We start from the raw sequence: 22,759 nt of genomic DNA, 5'->3' as shown, positions 1-22,759 counted from the left end.
CCCTAAAAACTGGGGCTCAACAGCAGGGTCACGTGGGGCTACATATCCAAAGTCTTTCCTGACCTGGGAACACCCGCAGGCTGAGGCTCAAACCTGACAATAAGCCCTGCGTGTCACCCAGCCAGCTTCACCTCCAGCCCACGGAGCCCACCACCTATGGACACCTACAACGAAACGTTCTGCGTCTGCCAACCCTAGGAGCCCACATCATCTTCCTGCAGCCCGACCGCCTTGGACCAGGGGTACAGAGTCACCCCCACCACCTCGGTTTCTTTCGGACGACTGCCAGGGTTGCGTGTGTGGAGAAGGACACAAGATTCACATCCCTCCCACCCTCAAACAACCCGCACAAAGTCAAATTAAGCTACACTCTAAAACGGGAACAGAGTTTCCACTGGAGGAGGAGGCAAAGCTGTTACAGAGAAACAATCTCAAGGAAAGGAAATCTTGCTGTGCTCTGTGTTCTCGGGGTTAGTACTGAGGTTTGTCCATCAGAATTCCGGTCTGTGGGGCTGCCTTCCAGAAGGGCTGCACCCAGACCACCTCCAGTCAAACGTTTCTCTCCCCTTAGGGTTCTCCAGGGGCCTGGGGAGCCCAAACAAATGCCTGTTCCAAGTGCTGAACCCCTCAGAGCGGCACCAGGTGGTCCCAGGGGCTCTTCTGTGTTTTTCTCCTGATATTTGTGTGCTCTGTAGGTTGATCTTTTCTCTCTGCAGTATCTGACCTGAGTTGGTGAGGTCAGTGGAAAGGAAACCTCTCCCATGTGTGTTGGCTACTGGCCCCTGGAAACAGTGGAAGACGTGCAGTCTGGAAAGAAGATGGGCCAGGTCGTTTCTAAGAGAGGGCTGATCTCACAGCCCAGAAATCCTGACTTTTGCATCTGCCGAGGATGCGGTCCCCATGGGCTTGCCAGACTCAGGGCCTCCCCTCTGGTCAGCGCTGGGCTTCCTTTCAGAACCTCTCCCTGAGGCCTGAGGGTGGACCTCAGAGACGGCGCAGTGGACGCTCCAGGAGCCTCCCTTCCGGCTGCGGCTCGCTCAAGAGGCTGCTACAGTCCGAAGCTGCTTCACCAGCCCCAGGAGCATCCCCCTCACGTTCACTCTTCCTGCACGGTGCGGACTCTGAGGCGGCCAGCAGAGTTCAATACCTCTCAACGAGCTGATGTCGAGCCTTTTTTTTTCACCCTTTTATGATATCTCATGTAAATTTGTACAAAGCTATTAAAATTAATTGCTCACCCCCTCCCCAAGAAGCCTTGAATCAAAAGTCAACGTTTACAACTTATTAATTACCACAGTCCCCGGCATTAGAGACTCATTATGCTGGATCCACAGGGCTAATCTACTTTTACATGAAAGGGGACGTGTCATTGTGGGAGCTCTGCAAGCCTGAGCTTGCAGACTCGTTTTATGCTCCTCTTGGAGTCTGTCAGAGTCAATCACACCAAAGGCCTTGGCTGTTCTGTCAGCCACCCGAGAGCATGTTCGGCCTTTGGAAAGAGGACGCTGAGTGCTTGCAGCCCAGGACCTGCTCTGGGCACATGGCCACCACTCGCTCGCCACGCAGCAGAGGCCCGGGGGCTCCCTGCTGAAGGTTATCCTTGCAGGACGAGGCTCCCTGGGAACCGGGTGGGACTCTGCACCCTGTGCCCCAGCAGCAATTCCAGAGGGACTGATGGGACACCAGGGAAATGGGAAACCCTCAGGGCCCGGCAGGACGCCTTCCCCTCCCCTTTCCTAACCCGCAGGACACCCTGCAGCCAATCGAACTCCCCCCCACCATCACCACTGTCGCAGGTACTGGTGCCACGTGGGCCAGGCAGTGCTGGCACTTTACATGTCCTCATAAGAAGCCGATTCTTCAAAATAAAGGAATGGGCTGACTGGGAACGGAGTTCTGCTGCTTAGCCTCTCGGTCGTGTCCTCCTCTCTGTGGCCTCACAGACTACAGCCCGCCAGGCTCCTCCATCCATGCAATTTTCCAGGCAAGAACACCAGAGTGGGGTGCCATCTCCTACTCTGGGAGGGGGTTGGGTTAGATCATTTGTCTTGGGTCATGTGGCTAGAAGGTGGCACAGCCAGGATCCCGGTTCAGTTGGGTTCTGGCACCTCACACACCACGAGGAGCAGGCAGGACACAGAGCCCGGCTCTGCCCCGAGGCTCTCTCAGATCCCAGTACTCTTCTCCTTCCCCACAGCCACCACCCCCGGCTGGCATCACTTGCCACCTGGACCCACTGGCCCCTCTGCCATCCACCGTCCAGCCTCACTCTGATGCATTCTCCACCTGCTGCCAGAGAAGCAGAGCTGAGGCACCCACTGGCAGCCCTTGGGAATCCAGCCTGGCTGGGAAGGCCTTTCACAGCCCAGGATCTGGCCCCGGGCTGGTCTCTCCAGCCTCATCTTGGGACGTCCTCACCTCCCCACTTCTCCCTGCTCCTGCCCCCTACCCCTGCCCCCACCACCAAGAACTGTCTTCAGCTCAGGACCACCATGCTCTCTGCCCCCTCGGAGTCTCACTTTCACTGCACTCTACTCACCATCAGCCCTCTGGGTCTTGGCTTATGCATCCCCTCCTCCAGGGAGCCTTCCCTGACCATCCAGACTGGGTTAGTTGCCTTTCACTGTGCTTGCTTTGTCCCGGTCAAGTGTCAGACACAATCCACTGTGACTGTCTGTGGCTCTGTCTGCCCTCTCCCAGCAGGCAGTGAGGTCCCTAGCTGCACAGACTGGTTCTGTTTTCCACTCAATCTTTATCTCCAACACTGTCTGGCACAGAGAGATGTGCAGTAAGCATTTGTTGTATAATAACTTAAAATATACTGATCTCCATAAAATTTAGCAAGAAAGCAAGTTTTCTAACTCAGAAGGCACTGCCTGCTCCAGATCTATGATTAAAACTCATCAAAGGACAAACATGGTCTGCAAAAACTGCTGTTTCTGAGGCCTCTTTGTGGGAGGAAGCAGTCATTCTGCAGGTCTCACGTCCTGGGGATCACTTTCCCTTAACACAGTCCTGAGTGACCACCTTCATTTCTCAGACAGGGTGGTCTGCTCCAGCACTGCCTGGCTGACCTAAGTAGCAGGGCTCTGGGAAGCTTCTGGGTCCCAGGGACAGGGTCGGCAAGGGACACCAGGTTGAGAAAAGGCATGTTTTGCATCAAGGTGTCATGGTTTTTCTATTTCCAAAAATAACGAATCTCCGTGAATTGCATTCTCGCTCAAACATTCCCTAAGGCAAAGATCTTACACGATCAGTCATATTTTGGGAGCGACAGTATTAGCGGTATTGCAGAGCTATTTGTCTACTTTAAGATGTGGCGTTTCAGGCCCCAGCAGAAAGAAATGAGGAGCAGCCTGTATCTACAGTGACCTTCCTGATCCCGCTCCACACTAGGGGTCCCAATGAATGTGATCTGTGCACAGGCCCCCTGTTCCTTGAAGCAAAGAGGACATATAAAATGCTGTGATGCCTGAGAAAAATGTCCAGTCATTTTTAAAAGGCAAAAGGAAGGCTTCCTTGGGGGTCCAATGGTTAAGAATCCACCTGCCAGTGAAGGGGACGTGGGTTTGATCCCTGGTCCAGGAAGAGTCCACCACTTGCCGCAGAGCAACTAAGCTCTTGGGCCACAATCACTGAGCCTGAATGCCTAGAGCATGCGCTCCACAACCAGAGAAGCCCCCGCACCGCAGTGAACAGTAGCCCCCATTCACTGCACTAGAGAAAGACTGTGCGTAGCAACGAAGACACAGTGCAGCCAAAAATAAATACAGAAATTAAAAAAAAAAAAAACTTAAAAAATGGCGAAATGAGTGTGTTCATCAAGAAAACCTGACTTGAACACTTCCTCTGGTTTTCCTGGGTAGGCTGACTTGGTCTCCCTAAGCCTGGACTCCCCCACACTGCTGGTGGGCGTATAAAATCGTAGAATCACTTTGGAAGACAATTTGGCAACTACTTAGAGAGTTAAACATCCATCTACCCTCTGACCCAGGCATGCCACCCCTGGGTATTTACCCAAGAGAAAGGGAGGCACATGTCCACGCAAATGCTTGGACAGGAATGTTCATAGCGGCTCTACCTGCAGCAGCCAGAACCTGGCAACACCCTGAGGCAGGAGGCAGTGGGTAAGCTGCGGCACATCTCCAGGGGAAACCAGTGACACGCGCACAGCGTGAGTGGATTTCAAAACAGTTACACTGGGCGAAAGAGGCCAAACGGAGAGGAAGAAGAGACTTACTGTACCAGTCCACCTGCACACAATTCCAGAAAACGCAAACGTTACTGTGCCTGGAAGCAGGTCAGTGTGGCCTGGGGAGGCCGGAGGGGCTGGACACAGGGCAATTTGGGGTGGTGGATATGTCCCTAATCTTGACTGAGGTGGTGGTTTCATAGATATGTACTTACCTCAAACTTACCAAATTGTACAGTTTAAATACAGGCAGTTATGCTCAGACCCTCGGTTGTGTCTAATTCTCTTTGACTGCATGGACTGTGGCCTGCCAGGCTCCTCTGTCCATGGAATTCTCCAGGCAAGAATACTGGAGTGGGTTGCCATTTCCTTCTCCAGGGGGTCTTCCTGATCCAGGAATTGAACCTGGATCTCTTATGTCTCCTGCATTGGCAGGCAGATTCTTTACCACCAGCGTGACCTGGGAAGCCCATAGGTAGTTATGACATGCCTATTTTTCCAGTAGTTATGTATGGATGTGAGAGTTGGACTATAAAGAAAGCTAAGCACCAGAGAATTGATGCTTTTCAACTGTGGTGTTGGAGAAGACTCTTTGAGAGTCCCTTGGACTGCAAGGAAATCCAACCAGTCAATCCTAATGGAAATCAGTCCTGAATATTCATTGGAAGGACTGATGTTGAAGCTGAAACTCCAATACTTTGGTCACCTGACATGAAGAACGGACTCATTTGAAAAGAACCTGATGCTGGGAAAGATTGAAGGTGGGAGTAGAAGGGAACGACAGAGGATGAGGTGGCTGGATGGCATCACCGACTCGATGGACATGAGTGTGAGTAGGCTCCGGGAGTTGGTGATGGATGGGTGATGGACAAAGAGAACACATTTATGTGTTTTATTTTCTTCTCCCAGTTTTATTGATATCGTTGACATACAGCATTCTGTAAGTTTAAGGTGTACAGCATCACGATTTGATGGACAACCATTCTCTTTGGTGTTCAATACATGTTTGTTTTAATGCTGTTACTGAGCATAATCAGTTCAGTTCACTTCAGTCGCTCAGTCGTGTCTGACTCAATCCCGTGGACTGCAGCACACCAGGCCTCCCTGTCCATCACCAACTCCCGGAGTCTACTCAAACTCATGTCCATCGAGTTGGTGATGCCATTGAACTTCCTGATGTTCAAGCTGGTTTTAGAAAAGGCAGAGGAACCAGAGATCAAATTGCCAACATCCGCTGGATCATGGAAAAAGCAAGAGAGTTCCAGAAAAACATCTATTTCTGCTTTACTGACTATGCCAAAGCCTTTGACTGTGTGGGTCACAATAAACTGTGGAAAATTCTGAAAGAGATGGGAATACCAGACCACCTGATCTGCCTCTTGAGAAATTTGTATGCAGGTCAGGAAGCAACAGTTAGAACTGGACATGGAACAACAGACTGGTTCCAAATAGGAAAAGGAGTACGTCAAGGCTGTATATTATCACCCTGGTTATTTAACTTATATGCAGAGTACATCATGAGAAACGCTGGACTGGAAGAAACACAAGCTGGAATCAAGATTGCCGGGAGAAATATCAATAACCTCAGATATGCAGATGACACCACCCTTATGGCAGAAAGTGAAGAGGAACTCAAAAGCCTCTTGATGAAAGTGAAAGTGGAGAGTGGAAAAGTTGGCTTAAAGCTCAACATTCAGAAAACGAAGATCATGGCATCCGGTCCCATCACTTCATGGGAAATAGATGGGGAAACAGTGGAAACAGTGTCAGACTTTATTTTTCTGGGCTCCAAAATCACTACAGATGGTGACTGCAGCCATGAAATTAAAAGACACTTACTCCTTGGAAGGAAAGTTATGACCAACCGAGATAGCATATTCAAAAGCAGAGACATTACTTTGCCAACAAAGGTTCGTCTAGTCAAGGCTATGGTTTTTCCTGTGGTCATGTATGGATGTGAGAGTTGGACTGTCAAGAAGGCTGAGCGCCAAAGAATTGATGTTTTTGAACTGTAGTGTTGGAGAAGACTCTTGAGAGTCCCTTGGACTGCAGGGAGATCCAACCAGTCCATTCTGAAGGAGATCAGCCCTGGGATTTCTTTGGAAGGAATGATGCTAAAGCTGAAACTCCAGTACTTTGGCCACCTCATGTGAAGAGTTGACTCATTGGAAAAGACTCCGATGCTGGGAGGGATTGGGGGCAAGGGGAGAAGGGGACAACAGAGGATGAGATGGCTGGATGGCATCAGTGACTTGATGGACGTGAGTCTCAGTGAACTCCGGGAGTTGGTGATGGACAGGGAGGCCTGGCGTGCTGCGATTCACAAAGAGTAGGACACGACTGAGCAACTGATCTGATCTGATCTGGTTCTCCAGTGGTTAAGAATTTGCGGGACTTGGGTTCAATCCCTGGTCGGAGAACTGGGATCCCACATGCTGGCCCATGCACCCAAACCACTGAGCCTGCACGTCACAAGTAGAGGGTCCATGCGCCACAACGAAAGATCCTGCGTGCAGTAACTGAGACCAGACACAGACAAATAAAAATAAATACATATTTTTAAAAAATGATACCTCAATCTTAAAAAATGAAAGCTAACTTTTAAAAGAAAGAGAGAGACAGAGAAAGGCTGTCCACCGAGAAACCCTGCGCTCCACACCCTGCAGCTGGGGCAGCTGCTGCAAGCCTCTGAGGCCACAAGACCAGCACCTTCACGTGGTCAGATCTCCCACCTGGCCTGCTGAAGGCCCAGTTGTGCCCTGGGAAGGCCCCACATTCCCTCACTAAGAAGACCCTACCTGCCCCCCCACCAACAGCCCACATGAGGCTACCGTGCCGGTCATGACGCTCGGGACCACCATTCAGGTTCCCCAGGGCATCCCTCCCTAACTGGCCAGGACTGACTGTTGCGTGAGGCAGAGGTGTTCTTCAGATAGAATTCAATTTGTGATTGTAGATTATCTTGTTTAGCTGCTTTTAGGCAAAAGGACACCATCACGATGGCCAATGAAAATCCCACTCACATGGCCCATTTCCCTCTCCCCGAGGCTCAATGCAATAGAACAGAGGTGATCCCAAGAAGGCGGGAGCATGCCTGGGCTCTGGGGAAGCTGCAGTGACTCCTTCAAGCTCCAGGGCCAGCGTCTAAGCAGAGTTCCCTGTTCCCGGCTTCCCCCACCAGGCAGCAAGCAAAACGACGCTTTCTGCTCCTGCTCTTCACTGGGTCCTCATCCAGGGAATGTGGCAAAGCACAGCTCCGAGCTGCAAAACTCTACATCGGGATTTCAGCACCACTGCTCACACACTCATTCAAATCCTGGGCACCTACTGTGGCAGGCCCGGCGCTCTGCACGTTCCTGGCAGCCAGCAATCTAGCTGAACGGACAGATGTTGAACAAAGCATCTCCACTTCCTAACAGAGATCTCGGGCAAGGGGCTGAGGTCGCCCCTGTGAACAGGGGTAAAGCACCTTCCTCTCAGCAGACCGTTCATGACTCACTGAGCCGCTGCCCCGGCCGTGCCTGCACCAGACCCAGCATCGCCCGGGGTCAGCCTCGGCGGTGGGGTGCAGGGAGAAGAAACGGGGTGTGCTCCTTAATGGGTCTGTCTCCCTCCAGTTGGCCCCAGGACAGAATGCTCCGGCCCACCTGCAGTCACCTTACACACAGAGACACCAAGAGGCGTGTGTCTGAGGAGCGCAGCCTTCAGTGGAGAGGTGGACAGTGGGTACCCTGGCCAGGAAACCCCCAAGACCGGCCTCTCCACACCCACAACTTGGGTTGGGGCCTGAGCCCAAGGACAAATGATTCAGTGTGTGGTGGGACCATGACGCAGAAATGATGGAAGGCTGTGGGCAGGGGCCGCTGCTTCCCACTGTGAGCACAACTTTCACTACTCCTTCCCCGTGTGTATTAGTGGGACAAGAAAACTCCATTTTTAATATTAAAATAAAATTGGGACATGGCATTTACTTTTGGGTTGCTTGAAACGCAGTGGTCTGACAGAAGTCAGATCCACAAATGCCAAGGGGATTAAATCAAAAGGGCTTAACGGTATTTCAGTGGCCTGAGCGCACTGCAGCGGGCTGTGGGAAATGGCAGAGTCACAAGTGTGTGGCGTGTCCCCATCTCACAAGTGACGAGTCGCGACTCCACAGGGGCTGCACCGAGGACAGCGCGCTGCTCAGAGTTTTAGCAGCCCCGCCGCTCACTGGTGACCGAATGTGCCCTAGGACCTGCTCTGGACAACCGCTTGGCCATTTTCCGAGAGGAGATGGATCACTGCAGCACATTTATTGCAAAAGGACTGGCACTGGCAATGAGAAAAACGGCACTGGACGACTCGCAGTTTTTAAAATAACACTAAATAACCGTGCCTTTCTGCTGGCTGGGGCCTCTGAGCCCCAAGCGGACTGAGCTCTCAGCCTGAGCAATCATGTGGTTCGGGCACCTTCATTTGGTTTTAAATAGACTATGGACAGATTAAGGGTTTTCGCTTCGTATTAAATTGAGAATCTGACTGGCACACATGAAATACTATGTAAGAGGGAAAATAATGAGCCGAGGAATACGGAAGAGCAGGAAGCGCGTCTGAAGCAAGGGGGATGGGCTGGTTTCTGTGTAACAGGAGCTAGACCAGACGTGAGGGGAGGAGAAGCAAAGGGCAGGGCTGGGCAGGGGGCGTCGGGCGGGGCACCTATCAGCAAAGGCGCCCCATCACCCAAGCTCGAGACTGAGCCCTCCTCTGTCCCTTCAAGTCTATTGCTACTTCATTCTGCAAAGAAACTGGGGAAAAAAAAGTGTTTCCTGGGACTTCTGAGGTGATCCAGTGGTTAAGACTTCACCTTCCAATGCAGGGACTACAGGTTTGATCATGGATCAAGGAGGTAAGATCCTACATGTCTCACGACCAAGAAGCCAAAAAACAAGAAGTATTGTCACAAATTCAATAAAGATTTTTTAAATGCTCCATCTTTAAAAAAAAAAAAAAGTTTAAAAAGTGCTTCCTGGACTTCCCTGGTGGTCCAGTGGATAAGAATCCTTCTGCCAATACATGGGACACGGGTTCAAATCCTGGTCCGGGGAGATTCCACATGCCTTGGGGCAACTAAGCCCGTGCATCACAACTACTGAGCCTGTGTGCTCTAGAGCCTGGGAGCCACAAGAGAAGCCACTGCAGTGAGCCGCCCGAGCTCCGCAACAAAGAGCAGCCCTCACTCGCCGCAGCTACAGAAAGGCCACTCGCAGCAACAAAGACCCAGCACCGCCAAAAATAATTAGCTATTCTTTGGGTTTAAAGTGCTTCCTGTTTTTTCTGGCGCTCTTTCAGGGAAGGACAGGCGTGGGTCCCTGTTACTCAGAGTCTCATCTGTCCAGCTCGCGTAGCTGCAAGCACAGCCCTGGAGGTGCAGGGAGGCCCAGACGGCAGAGGCTGGAAGGGGGCAGGGCCGCCTGAGGCTGCCTTTCAGAAGCACTGTCAAATGTCTGTGGGACGTGCTGACCACAGGCACAGAGAGGGAGTAGAAGGTCCTAGGTGTCCAGTCACTTCAGTCGTGTCCGACTCTTTGCCACCCCATGAACCGTAGCGCACCAGGCTCCTCTGTCTGTGGGACTCTCCAAGCAAGAATATTGGAGTGGGTTGCCTTGCCCTCCTCCAGGGGATCTTCCTGACCCAGGAATCGAGCCCATATCTCCTGCATCTCCTGCATGGCAGGCAGGTTCTTTACCCACTGAGCCACCTGGGAAGCCCTGCAGAAGGTCGTACTGGTCCTCAAAGAACCCACAGGCCACACCACCAAGCTGTTAGTGGTCATGTATTCCATGCGAGAAAAGATTTGATCAGAACCCACAGGCCATACCACCAAGCTGTTAGTGGTCACGTATTCCATGCGAGAAAAGATTTGATCAGAACCCACGGGCCACACCACCAAGCTGTTAGTGGTCACGTATTCCATGTGAGAAAAGGTTGATCACGCGTCCACAGTGCCTGAGCATCTCTAGATGATGCACACGCACGTCGTGCTGCTTGACTAACGCCTGACGAACCTGTGCTCTCTGGGTCAGCGGAACTCATATCCTTCTTGGAAACAACAAGGCCAGAGGAGAGGGGAGTCAAGACCCACGACACCATCGCACCAGTACCCAGCACAACATCTCCTAGGGAGGCATCAGCAAAGAGAGGGAGCTGCAAGAGAGACAGGGTCCGCAGGCCGTCACCTGTGCAGCAGGCTGGAGCCGTAAGAAGCCCAAGCGTCCAGCCGAAGGATGGCGGGATGAGGAAGCTGGGGCACCGGCTCTGCACAGAACAGAAGCCAGGCGTGAAAAAGGGACAGGCGAGGCTGCAGAACACTGGCCCGGAACACGGATGCTGTAATGCTAAGTGGAGGAGAGCTCGGCTCGCTGTGCGGGGATGTGTGCGGGGAGCTGGGAGGGAGTGGAGATGGCTGGATCACGGCAGTGTTTTCATTGCTTCTTTCAAGCTGCCTTTCCTGCCATGTTTTAATGGCACAGAGAGTCAAGTTGAAGCAAGAGCGGAGGATGATTTTTCCCACCGGTTCCCCCTTCCTTCCTCTTCTCCACAGGAGAGTGTGGATTTCCTCCAAATGTCCCCGGCTTCCAGCCTGACGGGCGTGTTTGCGAACCAGCCTGTCTCTGCCCTTGGGGCCTCCTGAATTCATCCCTCTCCAGGACAGCTCCTGCCTCCCTCCGCGGACAGGCTGCCTGGGCTGTGGCCGCAGGGGCGCCCTGGCATTTTTCTCCTGAGTGTGGGTATCAGTTGATGGCCGTGAGCTGTGATCGCATCTGGGAGACCCTGAGCCCGGTGCAATGGGGGCATTTCCATAAAAATGGACAAGCATAGGCCCTTCTGGATAAGTTATGATGGCCAAGGCTCACGCGAGGGTATTTGTGGGTTTACCTTCCCTTAGCCATGCTGCGCACTTTCTGCTGAGGCAGTGTTTGCTGGAACAACCTTTATAACTCTCCAAGTATCAAAATGGAAAGTGTGCATTCAACCCAGTAATCCTTTCTCTAAGAATTTACCCTTAGGAAATAACCACACCACAGCCAAAGAAAAGAGAAAGCGAGCACAGAAATGCTTGTCCCAGTGCTTTTTTTGGATAATAAGGAAACACGGCAAGCAACCCGAATGGCTAAGAAAATGTTTGATTAAATTGTGCTATATCCACCCCATGGATATCACGCACTATTAAAAATGACATTACAGGGACTTCCCTGGTGGTCCAGTGGTTAACGACCCCGCCTTTCAATGCAGGGGCTGCAGGTTCGATCCCTGATCAGGGAACTAAGATCCCACGTGTCACAGGGTTCAGCCAAAGAAAGAAAAAAGACACTGTAATTAGATACCCGAACAGGTGACAAGATGAAAGAATTGCTGATTCAGGTGTGACAGTGGCCTCGAATGGATGCTTTTAAGAGTCCTTGTATTTTGATTATTCATTTACTTGTTGGCCACACAGTGAAGCACGTGGGATCTTAGACCAGGGATTGAAACTTCGTCCCCTGCAGTGGAAGTCTGGAGTCTTAACCACTGGATTGCCAGGGAAGCGCTGAGTCCTTGGGTTTTAGAGAGACATGTGAAATATTTGCAGATGGGGTTTGGTTTAAAATAACAGTGGGGAAGCAGATTAGTGGTTCCCAGGAGCAGAGGGAGGTGGGGAACAGGGAGTGAGCACTAATGGGCATGGGGCTTCCTCTTGGGGATGATGAAAGTGTTCTGGAATTAGAGGTGACGGCTGCACGATGCTGTGAGTGTGCTAAGTGTCACTAATGGTGAATTTTGTGTCATGTGCATCTATCACAATAAAAAATAATAATAATGGAGGGTTACCAGAAGATGGGATGAGGTGAAATACGACTGGCCATGAGCTGATAATTGTTGGAAGGTGAGTGATAAGAACGTGGGGCTATGTGTGGTATAAGTGTGTTAGATACACATGCGTGAAACATATAGGATAGCTTCCGTAATAAACAGTGATGCATATTTTTTTGGCTCAGAATGTCTGCAACATGTTGAATTTAATGAACCAGTTTCAATATTGAATATTGTGAATTTTCCAGTGGTGTGAAATTACATATAAAAATGCATCTGTATGCATAAATTAATGTTTGCGATGCTATTCCGTAAAGATTTAACTGTGATCATTTCTAGGTTAGTACATTTGAGATTTTTCTCCATTTTGTTCATTTCCCAGTATGGTTTGCACTTTTCTTTTTTCCATTCAATCTTTTTACAAAACAATAAAGGTTTTCATCTTAAAAAGCAGAAATGTTTAGAACACCCTTTTTACCTCAGGCAGTCTCACAGAATGGTCCTGGGAAAATGGCAGATTCCCAGCAAGAGCCACCTGGCTAGCTTGACACCTGGGCGCTTGGTGGCACCGCCCTCTGCAGTGGCCATCTCCACTGCTGGACGCCCCTGCCAGTGGTCATTACTTACCCTCAGACTACCTGAAGACACAGCAATGATCCTCCCTTTGAGGAGCAAAGAAATGAAGGCTTAGCAAGGTTAAGGGCCTCGTCAAAAGTGACACAACGGGAGGGACTTCCCCGGCGGTCCATGGTTAAGAATTGGTCTTGCCGTGCAAGGGACACGCGTTCAAACCCTGGTCAGGGCGCTGAAATCCCACATGCTGCAGAGCCCGAGTGCCACAACTTGAGAGTCTGCACCTCAGTAAGAGATCACACAACTTGGGAGTCTGTGCACCTCAACAAGAGATCACAGAACTTGGGAGTCTGTGCACCTCAATAAGAGATCACACAACTTGGGAGTCTGTGCACCTCAGCAAGAGATCACACAACTTGGGAGTCTGTGCACCTCAGCAAGAGATCACACAACTTGAGAGTCTGCACCTCAACAAGAGATCACACATGATGCAGTGAAGATCCTGTGGGCGGCAACTAAGTAAATTTTAAAAGCTCGTTACACAACGGAAAAGACAAACTCTAATTCAAAACGGTATGGGTGCCCCAGTGTTCACAGCGGCGCTGGTCACAACAGCCAGACATAGAAGCAGCCTGAGTGTCTGTCGACAGAGGAATGGGTAAAGAAGATAAGGAATATATATGTGTGTACACAGTGGAGTATTACTCAGCCACAAAAAAGAGTGAATGAAGCCATCTGCAACACATGCGCGGACCTGGAGACTATCACACTAAGTAAGACAGAGAAAGACAAAAAGTGACATCACTTATTTGTGGAATCTTAAAAAAAAAAAAAAGAACTTATTTACTAAACAGAAACAGACTCACAACCAATATAGAAAATAGTATTATGGTTATCAAAGGGGAAAGTGTGGGGGGGGGCAGGGATAAATTAGGAGTTTAGGATTAGCAGATACACACTACTATTACTAGATAAGTAATAAGTTCCCTGTACAGGACAGGGAACTACATTCAGTATCTTGTAATATCTATAATGGAAAGGAATCTGGAAAAGAATACACATACATACATACATATGTATAACCGAATTACTTTGCTGTATTCCTGAAACTAATATAACATTGTAAACCAACTTTCAAAATTTGTTTTTAAGCTACACAATGACTCAAGGCAAAATTAGGGTCCCAAATCTTGTGCCCCCTTTACTAAGCCACAGCCCTGCACACTGTCATGCAAATGAGACTCAGCTATGCCCCCTGTCGGGGTGAACTTGCCCGCCTGCTGGTGCCACAGCCCCGAATACCTAGCCTTGAGCTTTGTAAGTTTCTCTCCAAATCAAAGCTCAAGCTGGCAAAGTCGAGTGCAGAAGGAACCCAGGAAGATGTCCCATCCCAGCTCACCTTGGGTTCGGGTCACGTATTTTGCCACTAGCGACGAAACGAGCTGCCAACCCCACCCACGTCAGAGACCGGTGCTCATGCCCACAGATCCATGAGTAGGTTAACATTTAAATGGCAACAAAGCATAAGCCTTCTCAATCTTATAATTACAAAGCTAAGTGCTATTATGCCCTTTAGTTACAAAGGAAACAATTAGTATCAGGACAATTGCCCTGGCAGGAAAATGATGCTTAAAGCATCTTAATGGTAAGAATGGACGGAATGCAGACAACTGAGTCTTTAGTTTATCTTTCTGGTCAAACGACTCTGACCTATTAATCCTCATACGAAGTCCACCTCCAGTACAGACATTTCAGAATGCTTCTTTTTCTACTGAAATAAGGGGACCACCTCTGGGCCATGGGCTCCTGGGCTCTGCCAGCTGGCAGAGGGTCTCTGGGAAGAGTCGGAACAAACACCGCCCTCGCTTTGAAAACCCAGCTCAGCCTCCCTGAGAGCTGAGCTGTCAACCTGCTCGTGTTCTGCGCGTACATTCCAACTCGCTGGAGAGTGACCCAGTTACCCTGAGCCTCTTCCGCCAGCACTGACTTACATGAGTCCCTCAGGGTAAGCCGCTGCCATCTGTGTGGGCACAGGGTCACATCTGAATCCAAACTGCCAACACCGCTTACACAACAGGACACTGTCGCTCTGCAAAGTTCCCTCCTGGTGGCTCTCACCTTTGCCGAAGAGGATACTTGAGAACTGACTCCAACTCACGTCCCTTCCCCACCCTGCAAGCCCTGGCAAGGCCGAGCCCTCCGAGGTCTTTGTCCTTCCAGGAAGCCGTGCCCTGTGCCAATTCCTGCTTCTTCCAGAAGGGCCAGAATTCTCTCCCAGAGACACTAACTTTCTCCTTGGTTTCTTCAGACTCTGAAGAGAGCCCAGCCTTCTCTGCTGGAAGCACGTGTGTGTCCCCCTTTCTCAGGCCCCGACCCCCTTTTCTAGTTCCCTCCTGACCTCTGAGTCACCAGGGAGAGTACAAGTTCCTTTAAAAAAGCCTCAGTGCACTGCATTGTTAATTTTTCAGATATGATAATGGTACCTTGACTATATTAACCTTTTTAAAAAGGCATCCTTATCTTTTAGAGACACACCCTGAAATGTTGACAAATATTCAAAATGATGCAAGGTTAGGGAAGAGAGCAGAGACACAGAAACAAGACTGAGTTGATAACTGGTGACAGGTATGGGCCGGTTCCTGAGACTTCTGTCTGCTTCTGTCATCCCCTGGGTTCCGCAGCATCCTTGAGTCCACCTGCACCCTCCTGAGGCTTTCATGCCTCTTTGAACCGACGTGTTTACTGAGCAACAACTCCACACAAGGCGCTGCTGCAGCTGCAAAGCAAGAGCGACGGGCGCTCCTGCAAAGAGCCCTCAGGATGAGGAGGCTGGGCCTCGATTTTCACAAAACCCCCCCCTGCAAAGTAAGAGCGACTGGCGCTCCTGCAAAGAGCCCTCAGGATGAGGAGGCTGGGCCTCGATTTTCACAAAACCCCCCCAGGGACTCACTTCTCAAACTGAGCACAGATTTTTCTCTCCCCAGATACCAGGGTGGGCCTGTGAAACGGAGTGGGGTGAGCTGGGCTTCCTGTCCTGGCATCGCTGAGGGGAAATCTTAACTGCCCCCACCCTGTGCCTCCCTTGGTCTTACTGGATGAAGTGGCCCAGATGTGAGTCAGGGCAGAGAAGAGTTTGAGGGAGAGAGAAGCTGACTCATACACGTTTCAGAGGGTTTGGGTGGGCTCAGCCCCTCTGTCCTGCAACCTGTGAGCCAAGGACTACAGGCCAGGAGAGGCCTGCCTCTCACCTGGGCTAGAAGCTTGGACGGAAGTGCTGAGACCACCAGGGGCTTTGAGGCCTGAACGCCTGAACGCCTGTACGCCGGACACCGCCTAATCCAAAGGGCTAGAAACCAGAAGCAGACCCCCCCACCTCCTGCCAAACTGGGCACAGATCTGTTTATCTGTACAGAGGGCCGTGTGGCATTCTGGGGGCCCCGGATCCACAGCCAGAGCGACCAGAGAATTCCCATCTCGAGCTGCTGACCTATCGATGAGCAGTGGCTGCCCACCCCCCTGCCCCCAGTATCACTGAATGTTCATCCTGGGGCCACTAGAGAAACGGAAGCCAAACCCTCTGGTCAGCAATGCCTTTTTCCCTGCTATCAGCTTCAGTGAAAAACAGTTCACACCCACAGTCCCACTCTCTCAGTCCAGGTGAGGACCGTGGAGCCAGAGTCTTCATGGCGAAGGGCGCAGCGTTCCCAGTACGGACACAGTCCCTCTTCTCAGGAGGAGAGAAGGCTTCACCCACACCAGGAAGACAGCCGCCAAGGATACAGGTACAAGTGCCCCCGGGGGACTCCCCACACTGCCCGTCGTCTCTCCGGATCCCGTTCATTAAAAAAAAAATACATGGCAGTAAACCAGAATTAAACCCTCATTCCATGGAAAACGTGCAGTTTGGAAATGGGGGAAGCAAGACGGGTGCAGCAAGCCATCCAGGAAGTCTGAGTAGACCGTGTTTCTCAAAGGAGATCCGTGGGGGGCTGACAGGAGCACTACCTGGAATGCATATTAAAAATGGGGTTTCTCAGGCTTCTCTGATGGTCTACAGGTTAAGACTTCAAATTCCCAGTGCAGGGGGCCCCAGTTCAATCCCTCTGGGGAACTAGATCCCACATGCCACAACTAAGAGTTCATACCACAGACTTCCCTGGTGGTGCAGTGGATAGGAATCCGCCTGCCAGTGCAGGGGACACAGGTTCAATCCCCACTCCAGGAAGATTCCACGTGCGGCACAGCAACTCATCCCATGAGACACAACTGCTGAGCCCATGCTCTAGAGCCTGTGAGCTCTGACTCCATGGATCACAACTGCTGAACCCCTTGCAACTGGGGCCTGTGCTCCGCGAGAGTGCTAAGTCACTTCAGTCGTGTCCGACTCTCTTCGACCCTGTCGATTGTAGCCCACCAGGCTCCTTTGCCCATGGGATTTTCCAGGCAAGAATACTGGAGTGGGTTGCCATTTCCTCCTAAAAGGGGTCCTGACTCAGGGATCGAGCCCGCATCTCTTACATCTCCTGCTTTGGCTGCTGCTGCTGCTATGTCGCTTCAGTCGTGTCCGATTCTGTGTGACCCAATGGACGGCAGCCCACCAGGCTCCCCCATCCCTGGGATTCTCCAGGCAAGAACACTGGAGTGGGTTGCCATTTCCTTCTCCAATGCATGAAAGTGAAAAGTGAAAGTGAAGTCGCTCAGTCGTGTCCGACTCTTCTCGACCCCGTGGACTGCAGCCTACCAGGCTCCGTCCATGGGATATTCCAGGCAAGAGTACTGGAGTGGGGTACCACTGCCCGGGCCTTTTACCACTAGCGCCACCGGGGAAGCCATTGCAATGAGGAGCCCGTGCACTGCAATGAAGAGTAGCCCCTGTGTGCAGCAATGAAGACTCAGGGCAACCAAAAATTTAGGGGAAAAAAAAGTGTCCACACACTGAAACTAAAGACCCCGCGTGCCGCAACGAAGCTTGAAGACCCCGGGCACTGCAACTCAGGCCTGGAGCAGCCAAGATAAATAAAAAATTATTTTTTTAACACAGAAAAGTGTACATTTAAAATGGGAGATCCTGAGCACCACCTGATCATCTTGTCAGAGTCTCGATGGTCCTCCCCTAAGAATTTTAACGTGTTCACCCCAGTGGCCTTCGTGCCCACCTAAGTTACAGAGAAGTTTTTCTGGGTGTGTATGTGTGTGCGTGTGCGTGTGTCTGCGTGTGTACTGTTGCTGTTGTTTAATCCATGCCAGTCAATATTTTACTACCTTAATCAGCTCATGAAAGACTTCAGTAAACCTGCCCACCTCAGCAGATGAGGCTTCTCCTTCTTGGGCCCTGGGAATCTGAGGGGTAACAGCTTGAATGTGGCCGTGTTTTCCATTTGTCCTGAGACGAGCGCACCCCACCCCCGCTCAGCCTCTGGGGGTGGCCACGGTTGAAGCCATGGCTCAGTACTTGCAAGCATTCTCCGAGCACTCAGGAGCAGCGCCTCCCACCCACTCAACAAGCCAGAAACCCCCATTTCAGGAAGCCACTCCTCTGAATGAGAGGAGCGCCGAGGGGACCAAGGAGAGACGACTCTCTCTCCAGGCCACGTGCGAGCCGAGGCACAGAGGCAGCAGGCTTTCCAGGGGCTCTCTCCAGAGCCCGAACAGCCCCTCCCCACTCCCCAGGGATTTATTTTCACCTGGAGGGATCACAGCCAACAGGGACAGCAGGAAAGCCTTCCAGGTCCTACCTTTAGAGGATTTTCATCTTGAAGCTCTAGGACGGCAGGCTGCCCAGATGTTCTTTAGGCTCAGCCCCCAGGGCCACCGGCCAGCCACTCCCCTGCAGCCCCTGCCTGAACGCCCACCTTGGTTGCTCTAAGGGCAGAATCTGGGTGGCCCGGAGTAATTCCAAGTCCCAGGCTGTGATATCAGAATAGGGCTATGACATCAACGTGGGGGCAGGTCAGCCTGGGGGAGCAGGGCAGGAGAGGGAGCCCCCGAGGGGCTGGATTAGCCACCCTATGGTGGGAGCAAGGCGCGAGATAGGGGTGTCCGGCAGTGGCTTCACGGCTCACAACCTCCTGGCACCCACTGGGAGGCGGGCCTGAAGATCTGAAAATGATTCACAAATCCTGAAAGGTACGTGGCAAGCCAGCCAAGCGGCTGGCGCTTCGAGAACTGATTCAGGCACTGATTCAGGAGCAAGGAAAGCAAATGAACCGTCTTCTAGCGCCCTCCTGTGTCAAATGAAAGGACATGCTCTGGTTTCTGACTGAGACGCTCCCAAGTGGGCTGAGCGTCACGTCCCCGCAAGATGCAGCTAAATGCAGGCAGATGAAAGGCGAAAGACGCTTTACATCTGAATAAGAATAAACAAACTGCAGTATGAGTATGCCCCGATCATTGTATGGGACACATTTACACTAAAACATTATTTGTTGTGTGTCTGAAGTTCAAATGAAACTCGGGGGCCTCTATGTGTATTCACGAACATTTGGCAATCTTATCCAGGGAGATTTTTTAATGCAGGTGCCCTCTGCCCACCCCATTCCCAACACTGCTCTCATTCATTCAGATTTATCACTGCCCAGCGACCTGGGAGTCTATGTTATTTTAAAGCTGCCAAGGTGACTATTATCAGTAACTACAGCTGACTTCCGTTAAGCATTTGCCAAGCCATGTGCCAGGTTCATATCACCCACTATGTCAGCCCTCACCGCACCTCCAAGGGGGTGGTTCTATGATTAAGCCCATCAGAAAGCAGCACCTTGACCAAGGTCATACAGCCATGAAGGGAGCCACGGTTTGAACCCAGGCGTACTGGATCCCACTGACTTAGAAATCTTTGAATTGGAAGGATGCTGGGAGGCACACAATCGGCTGGTGGGGGAGCCCCTTGCCAAGTTCAGCATCGCTGCTGACACACTTAAACACCAGAGTGTGGATCCCAAGGAAGAGAGTCATCATGGTAAGGGGGACCCACATTCTAACTACTGGAGACCAGACCAGAAGGTCGGACTGACAGTCAGTGACCTGCCTTCCACAGGCACTGAGAGGCTCGTGCTGGCGGGACCCCAGCGCAGGGAGACTGCAGTGTTGTAAAAACAAGGAGGAAGCTTTTCATGCACTCACAGGGAAAAATCCCAAGATCTACTATCGCTAAACAGAAAAAAAAAAAAAAAACACAGCAAAGTGGGGGATTGCACTTTTTAAAAATAAGTACTTATTTGCGGGACTTCCCCTTAGTCCAGTGGTTAAGACTGCCTTCCAATGCAGGAGGTGCGGGTTCAATCTCTACTCAGGGAATTATGATCCCCCAGGTTGCACGGTGCAGCCAAAAAAAATGTACTTATTTGAATATACACACGTAAAGACACACGATCCCGGAAGCTCAGTGGCCCCGTGTGTGGCAGAACAGGGTGGTCAGCTGGGCAGAGTCAAGGGCAGACTTCACAGCATGCGCCTTTGAAACTGTTGGTTTACGAATCTTATAAAGACATTACATGGTAAAAAAATGAATGCATGAAAGTAAAATGTAAAATGTCTTGCTTAGGACTTCTGAGCCAACCTTCCACCTTGGCGAAGGGGGCAGCTCTGGCTAAATGGTTTTCAGTCTCCGAAGCAGACCTCAGAGAAAGTTTGGCCTGAGGCACAAGCCCACCATCCTGGTCTCCCGCCCCGCCTTCTGCCTCTGGAGCTGACCCATCACAGCATCCAAAGGTTCTGCTGAAGCCCAGGAACCAGGGTTGACCCAAGAAAGGCACACCGAGCCCCGCCCACCACACACATCCCCACCCCGAGAACTGCCGGCCACCCCTGCCATCTAACGTCCATCCGGCTGCTGAGGACGCGGAGCTGAGTGGGCAGGGCGAGGTGGGTCTGCCGGTCGGTCACCATCGTCCCCCCAACACTCTCAGCTCCCTCGGCCTCCAGACCCGTGACACTGCACGTGCTCCCGCCACGCCGAGCGCTGGCTACCTGAGTGGTTGCTCATCATGCGGACAGCCCTGGCCTTGGCCAGCTCCAGGGCGGTGATCCACTGCTGCCGCTCCACCTCCGAGCCGGCCTTGAGGTGGTAGGTCCTGCCCCCACTGGTCAGCACGATACCGCAAGAGTCCTCCGTGTCGAAGTGCGCGGTGAACAGGTTGATGGTGCCACGGCAGGTGTGGGCCATTTCCCCCTGATTTCTGTGGGATGCGAGAGGAGGGATGGCATGAGGCTCCCAGACTCGGTGGCTCTGGACCAAGGGTCCCCAACCTCCAGGATCTAATGCCTGATGATCCGAGGTGGAGTTGATGGAATAATAATGCCAACAAAGTGCACATTAATGTAACCCACTCGAATCATCCCCAAAAGCATCCCCCGCCTCCAGGTCTGTGGGAAAGCTATCTTCCACGAAACCGGTCCCTGGTGCTGAAGAGGCTGGGGACTGCTGTTCCAGACTGAAGAAGAGACCTCAAGGCCCATCCCTGGAGTCTCGGACCCTTGGAGCTGGCCGCGGCCCTGACGCCAGTGCTAGGAGAGAACGCCTCTCAGGACTGACTGGTAGAGGCTGGGCCTTGGCGGGGGGTGCTCTCAGCAGGGAGAGGGGCTGAGGGAGGAGGGCCCACGTCAGGGCCACGTGCAGGGCATGCTGGCTGTGCTCTGAGCCCTTGCAGACACCGGGAAATGGAGAGGGGAGATAGCCAGGGCCCTGCCAGGCAGCGTAGACTTCTGACTCCACCCCAGGCTCTTTCCACCGAGTCTCAGAACCACAGAGTTGGAGCATGGTGGGAACCCACTGCTAAAACTGCGATTAGAGACCCGGAACCCCAGGGGGTGGACTTGGAGGGCCCCCCCAACCACTTGCCAGAAATGACCTGGGAACTGAGACCTGAAGAGCAAGGAAACCACCGTTCTCTTCTAGCCCCAGGAGATGAGGGCAATGGCTGGGCTGATCCAGTACCCCCAGTGACAAGGGACTACTCTGTGCTGGTTACAAGATCATGGAGCTGACGGTACCAAAGTAAGGGGAACATGCATGTGTATCACTAAGTCCCTCTGCTGTCCCCCTAAACTATCATAGCACTGTTAATTGGCTACACTCCAATATAAAATAAAAAGCTTAAAAAAAAAAGGTAAGGAAAAGCAGAGGTGACTAAGGCCTGGGCCATTTCCAACCGTGATCAGTGTCTGAAAACTGAGCTCCAACTACCATGACTGGATCTACTTAACTCACTCCTCCGACACTCACTGGAAATTCAGACACCAGTCCTCCCCACGACAAACCAAAGCTCTGTCCACAGAGGGGGTGGGGACAAGGTCAGCCCGTAGCCCTGCCGGTGCTGGAGTCCCTGTGGCAATTCTGCTGCTCTTCAGCGCTCACTTACTTTCCCTGGCTGCTCATCACCTGTTACTCTCTCAACTCTTCTACCAGTTCTAGAGTCAAATGACACAAGACGTTCATCTTTCACTGGAACAGCTGCTGCTGTTTCTGATTCTCTCCTGCTTTGGTTACATTCCTTAGAGAAGATGATGTGCGGCTGACATTGAACGACACCGGGGGTGAGAAGCACCCAACCCAAGCATAGGTGAGATCTGCTGGGTGCTGGCGGAGGCTGCGGTGGACCTAGAATGGCCAGCGGGGGAGGGGAAGAGGATGAACACCGAGAACAGCGTCGGGACCCGCCACAGCACCAGACAGAGGGGCCTGCTCCACAGCCTGCCTGCGCCAGTCTCCCAGGCGACCCCAGCGGGCCACCAGGACAGGACCCTGTCACTGACCCGACTTGCTATGTTCCCTCCCAGGAAATGGGGCGAGGTGTCTTGGAGGACGGTGGTCCCCCTATCACAGTTCAGTTCAGTCACTCAGTCGTGTCAGACTCTTTGCGACCCCATGGACCACAGCACGCCAGGCCTCCCTGTCCATCACCAACTACTGGAGTTTACCCAAACTCATGTCCATCAAGTCGGTGATGCCATCCAACCATCTCATCCTCTGTTGTCCCCTTTTCCTCCTGCCCTCAATCTTTCCCAGCATCAGGGTCTTTTCAAATGAATGAGCTCTTCGCATCAGGTGGCCAAAGTATTGGAGCATCAGTCCTTCCAATGAACACCCAGGATTGATCTCCTTTAGGATGGACTGGCTGGATCTCCTCGCAGTCCAAGGGACTCTCAAGAGTCTTCTCTAACATCACA

The 22,759-nt window shown here is 51.9% G+C and overlaps 1 protein-coding gene across 1 annotated transcript in view; it reads right to left on the bottom strand.

The window, feature by feature from the left end:
• OSBP2 (oxysterol binding protein 2) overlaps positions 1–22,759 on the bottom strand; it is a 123,969-nt gene that overhangs the window by 76,581 nt on the left and 24,629 nt on the right. The window contains exons 2-3 of the mRNA XM_010828873.1: positions 20,545–20,769; positions 8,079–8,086 (exon numbers count right to left, since the gene is read on the bottom strand). Of these exons, the coding sequence (XP_010827175.1) occupies positions 8,079–8,086; positions 20,545–20,769 (233 nt within the window). The remainder of the gene's footprint in view (positions 1–8,078; positions 8,087–20,544; positions 20,770–22,759) is intronic.

Source organism: Bison bison, unplaced genomic scaffold (genome assembly GCF_000754665.1).
Source record: "Bison bison bison isolate TAMUID 2011002044 unplaced genomic scaffold, Bison_UMD1.0 scf7180017864495, whole genome shotgun sequence".
NCBI classification, from domain to species: Eukaryota; Metazoa; Chordata; class Mammalia; order Artiodactyla; family Bovidae; genus Bison; species Bison bison.
Note: the sequence above shows the minus strand (reverse complement) of the source record. Positions and strands in the feature narration are given on the sequence as shown.